The sequence below is a fragment of the Mercenaria mercenaria genome, chromosome 2, assembly GCF_021730395.1.
Source record: "Mercenaria mercenaria strain notata chromosome 2, MADL_Memer_1, whole genome shotgun sequence".
NCBI classification, from domain to species: domain Eukaryota; kingdom Metazoa; phylum Mollusca; class Bivalvia; order Venerida; family Veneridae; genus Mercenaria; species Mercenaria mercenaria.
The window spans coordinates 87,791,429-87,799,070 of record NC_069362.1 but is presented as its reverse complement, the minus strand read 5'-3'; the positions used below and the strand labels follow the sequence as shown (position 1 = coordinate 87,799,070).

General features: G+C 35.7%; 1 protein-coding gene across 1 annotated transcript; it reads right to left on the bottom strand.

Annotated features, from left to right (window-relative positions):
• Positions 1–627: 627 nt before the first annotated feature.
• Positions 628–3,100, bottom strand: LOC123562886 (actin-like). Its single transcript, XM_045355475.2, has 2 exons — positions 2,358–3,100; positions 628–2,113 (listed from the first exon to the last, which is right to left on the bottom strand). The coding sequence occupies exons 1-2, from the start codon at positions 2,484–2,486 to the stop codon at positions 1,109–1,111; spliced, it is 1,134 nt and encodes a 377-aa protein (XP_045211410.1). The 5' UTR covers positions 2,487–3,100; the 3' UTR covers positions 628–1,108.
• Positions 3,101–7,642: the final 4,542 nt, after the last annotated feature.

Sequence of the window (7,642 nt, the reverse complement as noted above, 5' to 3'; positions counted from 1 at the left end):
CTGGACTGTCATCGAGGGCTTAGTGGCTTTTAATGTGACATGAACGGTACTGGACTCTCAACAAGGGGTTAGTGGCATTTAGTGTAAAATGAACGCAACTGGACTGCCAGCAAGGGATAATTGACATTTAGTGTAACATGAACAAAGTGGGCTGTAACTGAGGGTGTAGTGGTATTTAGTGTAGCATAAACGGTAATGGAATGTCAGCAAAGTGTAGTTGTATTTAGTGTAACATAAACGGTAATGGAATGTCAACAAAGTGTAATTGCATTTAGTGTAGCATAAACGGTAATGGAATGTCAGCAAAGTGTAGTGGTATTTAGTGTAGCATAAACGGTAATGGAATGTCAGCAAAGTGTAGTTGCATTTAGTGTAACAGGAAACTAATGGACTGTCAATACATTGAATAAGGATATAAACGAATTCTGGACTGTCATCAAGGGAGTAATTACATTAAATGTAACATGAACGATGTAGGACTGCCATCCGGAGGGGGTAGAGACATTTAGAGTCGAACTGTCATCAAGGGGGTAGTGACATTTGGTAACTATTGACAAGAAATGACTCATAGTTACATTAAAACATTCAAATATTTCTAATTAGTTTTGATTTCATTAAGTCTTTGTTTTTATGTAATTCAAAACTTCAGTTGAATAAAAGTTATTCCCCAAGGGTTGTAGTTTGACGCGATTAGTTTTCTTTCCTCATGACATTAATAAGGTTCTTTTCAAACAAAAAGAAATAGGTTTTGGTGAATCATATAGCATATTGAAAAGAAGAAAAAGAGCACACATTTGCACGTTGCAACAAGAATAACCTAAGTTGCAAATAAAAGAATACGAAACATTTCATCGACAATGGTGAAATGTGCAGAAAAATATTGATAACAATATTCACTCTGGTATCGAGCAGCATCTCCAACAGGAATGCACGGTTTTTATTTGGATCTGTTATTTAATATATATGTTAGAAAACATACATGTATATATCTAATAAGGGGAAAAAAACACAATTTCAATAACACAATTAGTTTACACAAAAATGACGACCTTGTTTAACGCAACGTGAGCAAAATGTGCACGACCTAACAACATAGTAACTGTCCACACTAAAAGCACTTTTTGTGCACTATGGTGAGACCACCTTCTTCGAATTCCTCTCTGGTTATCCACATATTGCAGAACGATGATAACGAGGCTAGTATAGATCCTCCAATCCAAACAGAGTACTTCCGCTCGGGAGGGGCCACAACTCTAACCTTAGTTGTAAGTGGCGCTATATGCGTCACTTCCTTCAACATCCGGTCAGCTATACCTGAAAAGGCGGTGGATCCACCGGACAGAACTATATTCGCGTATAAATCTTTTCGAAGATCTACGTCACATTTCACTATGGAGTTATAAAGAGATTCATGGAGGCCTGGCATCTCCGTACCGATAAATGACGGTTGAAACATGATTTCCGGACATCGGAACCTTTCATTACCGACAGTGATTATTTGTCCGTCGGGAAGTTCATACGTTTTCTCTAGGTCCAGTGTACTGGCCGCAATTTTCAAATGCTCATCAAAATCAGGTGCAACATAACAAAGCTTCTCTTTTATATCTCTGACAATTTCTCTCTCAGCTGATGTAGTAAATGAATATCCTCTTTCCGTTAGTATTTTCATTAAATAATCTGTCAAATCACGACCAGCAAGGTCAATACGCAGAACAGCATGCGGAAGAGCATAACCTTCGTATATAGGCACGGTGTGAGTGACACCATCTCCTGAATCAAGCACGATTCCTGTGGTACGGCCAGATGCATACAGCGACAAAACTGCTTGTATAGCAACATAAAATGTCGGAACATTAAACTTCTCAAAGAGTATCTCCATCATCTTCTCACGATTTGTCTTTGGATTCATTGGCGCCTCGGTTACTAGTACTGGTTTCTCCTCTGGTGACACCCGGAGTTCATTGTAGAAAGTGTGATGCCATATCCTCTCCATATCGTCCCAGTCTGTGACTATACCGTGATCTATAGGGTACTTCAAAGAGAGTACGCCTCTCATACTTTGTGCTTCTTCACCCACGTAGGTATCTCTGTGAGCCACACCCACCATCACTCCCTGCAAAACATCACAAATTCGTTTTAGTTTTCCAGATGTACATGTTTATTAACAGTATTAGTATTAGTATTGTAAAAGTATAGTTTAACAATGAATTTTGCAGCTCAGCAGATGTAATATGTTGTTTACTTAATAAGACAACGCCCTTGTAGACAGATGTTGACTTTGATGTGATGAGAAGTTTGACAATTTGCCTTTACATTGTTACAAGAAGATATACACTTAAATAATCCGATAACCTTACCTGGTGTTTTGGGCGTCCCACGATACAAGGAAACACACAAGTCGGGGCGTCGTCGCCGGCAAAACCAGCCTTACAAAGTCCAGATCCATTATCTATCACTATGGCGTGGAAATCGTCCTCTGCAGACATGGTAAAAAAAGCTGTTTAATATTTTTGAATTTTTGATTACTAGTATTTGAGACTTAAATCTAGCATAAAAAGAAAACGACAGTACGGAAGAAAAATCCACTCCGTATCCATATCAGGATTACATGACAGAAATCCAATACTATATCACATGTTAGAATTCTGCAAATCGATCATAATTTTGTTTCCTAGGTGACAGGGCGTGGCAGTATCAATATTTCTGGAACTGCAAGACAGGTACGTGCAGGTGTCATCCTATCTCAAGCGACATGTATATATGATTTTCGATTACACCCATCTCACATCAAACATTAATTTAATAACATGAAAGAATTCAGGAAAACAGGCTACCTGTTTGTATATGGCGTTATTAATGATGGAAATTTTATATCAACTTTTTCATTAATATGAAGCACAATATAACCATGGAAACCGTTTCAGAGAGAAAATATTAATTCCCCAAACTAATGACTGCCGTGCGGAGAAGCCTTATATTAATCTTTGATCACATACGATATTAGTTTGTTAATCACATGGTGTTTTGTTTGTGTTGACAACGAAAGCAAGTGGCGAAATAAGACCAGGCGAAAATAAATTACAATTATTTTGCACAGTTTTCAGGTTGAATAGAGTTCGCCTATATCTGGAAGGAAACTATCGCGGGAATAAACTTTTTCCTACGTATAACCAGAAAATGTATGAATTTCATAATTTAATTTAAAACTATTAACGGGTGTTAGTTTGTTAAGTGCTGACGATCATAATTTTGTTTTTAGTATAAATATTCCATTTTCTCGTCACTTTCTGCAGGTATAAATGTATTCATAAACAGAAATGGTCGCGGTAGCATAGCTGTTTAATGAATTTTTCGTATGTTAAAATAATAACGTAACTTGTCGTGTCCAAAGTATGGGAAATACATTTCGTTTAGTTTAAAATTTTGAAGCTAAACATACATGACCCTTGATCATCTGCGAAGAAATCCGCCGGTTTTACAGCCATCTGGTAAGTTGTTTAAAATGTCAATAACTTCAATTGTATTTAGTTTAAAATTTTGAAGCTAAACATACATGACCCTTGATCATCTGCGAAGAAATCCGCCGGTTTTACAGCCATCAGTGTGTACAGTAATGGTAAGTTGTTTAAAAATGTCAGTAACTTCAATTGTAATTTCTTCAAAATCATGCTATTATAGGATGATCTGCGATCAGTTCCAAACAGATGCGAACGCATTAAAAAGTAAATTGTCAATAAAATAGTTTACAGCAGAGACACTGCAGACAATTAAATGACTTAAACTGTTGAAAATAACACGCACTGTCATTTTACAATTAAATTATCACTTTCAGTCAATGAGCTTTCATTCTGTACAATACTGTCTGCTGACTATTATTCAACAGACAGCATTTGTTATATTTAGCTGTATTATCAGACATTCGCTTTAAAATCCTGGTAGTGTTCGCTAACTTGTGTTATCAAAATGAATATCAAAATATAGACGACAGAAACAAAAAATCAAAGCCTTGAGATGTCTGGTGGTTGCGGGTTTTGCTAGAGTTATTTTCATTTTAAATGCCAATCTATAAATATACATGTAAAAGAAACAAATACTAATGTGCCTCATATCTAAGATAAACTTTGCCTGATCTTACATGAACAGCTGGAAGTCAATGATGTAACCATGGACTGGAATACCTAATCATTGACAGATCTTATATAATCTAAATGGCCAGTGTGAATGGATAGAGGATGAATAAGAACTGCTTGATCATTGATAATTCATCCGCATTGTTCATGAATGGGACTACTTTGTGTAGCACATGAACAAATTCCTTTGGATGTGATTTGGAATCAAATAAAGATGCTACATGATTGTCAGAAATACACATAACTTTGGTAGCGGGATAAACCCGCAACCAAAAATGATATTTGCCTCTACCAAAGGTAGAGAAGAGTAAAATTTTAAATGTTCAAGCGAGGGTTCCGGTACAGAAAACGCAACTGAATTTGACAGAGAAAGGCTGATTAATGAATTTGAGCAACTGTCCACAACCGATGAAATCATTTTGAAGAAACATAAATGTGATTCTTCGAAATATTTCGTTAAAGTTAAATGTTTTATTTGTCGACTGTTACATGTTTAAAATTGTTCAAGATCTACTTCTGACTTTTTCCTGATGAAAAGTTTTTGTTTGTCAAATTTTGATTCCTACCATTTAGCCTTTATTTTAAATCAGACTTATTTTTGATTTTTGAGCCGTTGAATATGATGTGATTATTTACCAGAAGAAGACAATATTGACCGAGACAATCAAGATTAACACTACCCCTTTACACACAAAGGGAGTCACAACAAAAGCAAGGAAATGTGCCGCGATACCAATTTGGCAGATTACAGCAAGGTCAAATCTGTCCATCATATTTTGTGTCCAGAGCATAACTTATTAACCATTCAAGGTATTGACTTTGACATTGGCCTGTACGTAGATGTCCAGAGCCCATGAACTTGGTAAGTTGGTCTAAGGTCAAGGTCACCACTTTAGTTCAAATCTGTCCTTAGTATTTTGTGTCCGGATCATAGATTTATATATCGAACCAATTTACCTAGCTTGAAAATCAAATTTTGTAACTTTTTCTAGAACTAAATTTCGACGCCGAAATTCGGCTGTTCAAGAAGTTGAATTTCGAAGTCGCATTGAATTTAAAATCATCTCGAGAACAGATATTCAGATTTTGGAAAAGCTGAGATTCCGTCTACTTTTGAATTTCGCACAAGCTCGGAGAAAGAATTTCAGATTTTAACAGGCTGAATTTCACTGAAATTCCATCCGGCATTGCACTTCGCGCAAATTTGAACCAGAACTAATTGTAATTTTCGTCTTAGCCCGAATATCGAAATTCAGATGTTCAAGAAGTTGAATTTCCAGTTCGCATTTGATTTGAGATCATCTTGAAAACAGAAATTTAGATTTTGGAAGAGCTGAATTTCAGTATACCTTTTGAATTTTGGACAAGCTCGAAGAAAGACAGGAAGACATTTGAATTTCAATAAAATTCAATCTAGCATTGTATTTCGTGCTAGTTGAATATCAAATTTAATACTTTCAAGAAGCTGAACGTCAGTTATTTAAGCTGGCATTGAATTTCGGACCAAATCAAAATTCAAATTGTCTGAACGCCGGCCACCGTCCTGAGATCGATTCGAATTTCTTCAGTAAGTAACAGTTTGAATTTCGATCTTCCAGCTGGAAGTTTTTTTTTTAATTCCAGCTCAAAATTCGGAGTGTGTTTTCTTCTTTTAATATAAATTTCAATACTCTAATCTTGAATTTGCTCGAAATTCAATATCAGCTCGTTATTCTTCCATTAGAAAATTTGAATTTCGATCTTCTAACCGGTAGGTGATTTTATACCGCATCGAAATTCATTTTGTTGTTGATAATTTTGAACTTCGATTTTCTAATAGGCTTGAAATTTTATTCACGCACGAATTCAGTGTCTTTTGAAAATTTGGATTTAGATTTTCGACCAGGCTCGAAGTTCAGAACTGGTTCGGATTTATCATTGGCCTTCGAGCTAGCTCCAGATTCAATGCCAACTCGAATTTCTGCTTTTTGAAATCTTCAAGCAACTTTAAATCGGCTATTGACTGTAAACAAAATCAGATTATGGAGCTTCCACTAATTTCTAAACCCGCACAAAAATTTGTGCAGCTCGTGGAAACAAGTTTAAGTTTGTTTGAAAACTAAACAAACAATTATTTTATGCATTGAAACAGCATGAAATATGATTCAATATCTTATCTTTCATTTGTTCTTTACATGATTTGATACTTACATGTGTAAAATATATGTAGCAGGAACATTAACTTAAACCAGTAGCGGTCATTCGGTATGTCTGTCTATCATGTCTTGGCTGACAGAATGATGATATCATCTTTGCTTTCGTCATGCGATGCCATCCACTCGGTTTGCGGAAAGTCGGTGGTTCTTCTATAATGTACGCCCTAGCGTAACAAATATATCAACTCCTTGTGCAAATGTCTAGTTAGTGATTATGTAACTTTAATATTTATGACACAGCAAAACACTTACCTTTAATTTCAAAAGGGGCGGCTCTAGAATTTTGATTTGCGGGGCAGAGTTTCTTGGAGATCCGTGGGCATTATGTCCTAGCGCTCGGAAATGTTTTGGCAAGTAGCCCACGAATGATGGAAACTGGCGTATATTTTACATAACATGAGCAGCAATATTTGACACAATGTCATCTGTTAAATTTGTAAATTTTCCGAAAAGCAATCACACCAATTTGATTTAATTATATTTACGGATGTCCGGTCCGAACATCTTAAGCCATAATAATACTACTGATATAAAATTTTGCGAGTCTAAACTTTTTACTAAAACGACTGATGTTTCAGCCATAGGCTATCAAAAATGTATGCTTGCCGGATTTTTAGGGTTAATTGGGCACGCAACTGCTCAACATTACAAACCAAAAAAGACATATGTGATAGTGGTGCACAATTAGTTCCCTATACCGATTACAAGTCGGTTTATAGATCAGTGTTTGAATGATTTAGGCCTAATTCAGTTGAATAAAATAGTTGTGATGGACTAGTTTGTGTTGATTCTATTCGCATTGAGTACCTGCAGCTCTCGTATTATTTATTTTGCATATCTGTTTAAAATGTTTCAGTTATAATTTGTTGACCAAGATTTTGATAAAACAATGGTGTACATGCATATTTATTGAACAAAATTTAAAGGGAAAAACATTTAGTCTACTAGCTAAAACTTGATTTTTGAATAATGAATATAAATGATGGAGCAATTATTTTGAGGCGATTTTGTTTTAGGTATAGTGTAAAGTGCACAAAGACATTCAGATGTGATTTACATGAGACTGTTTCTAAAGTAAACATTCTATCATCTTTTATTAAAACACAATTCTTATTTCAATGAATAAGTGATATTAACCCTTAGCCTGCTGCAGGCGAATTTAACAGCCATTGCAAACAGCTTGGAACCAGATCAGACGCCGATTAAATCGGCGTCTGATCAGGTTCCAAGCTGTTTGCTACTCTGACAATATTTCTTCCAATTTTGGAGCAAATTGAATGAACTTTACAATTTTAGCAGACGACATTTCCAGCAGAC

Coding starts and splice junctions, on each gene's coding strand:
- LOC123562886 (XM_045355475.2), bottom strand. CDS start 2,486: ATGTCTGCAGAGGACGATTTCCACGCCATAGTGATAGATAATGGATCT. Junction 2,114..2,357: donor TGGGACGCCCAAAACACCAG/GTAAGGTTATCG, acceptor GATGTTTTGCAG/GGAGTGATGGTGGGTGTGGC.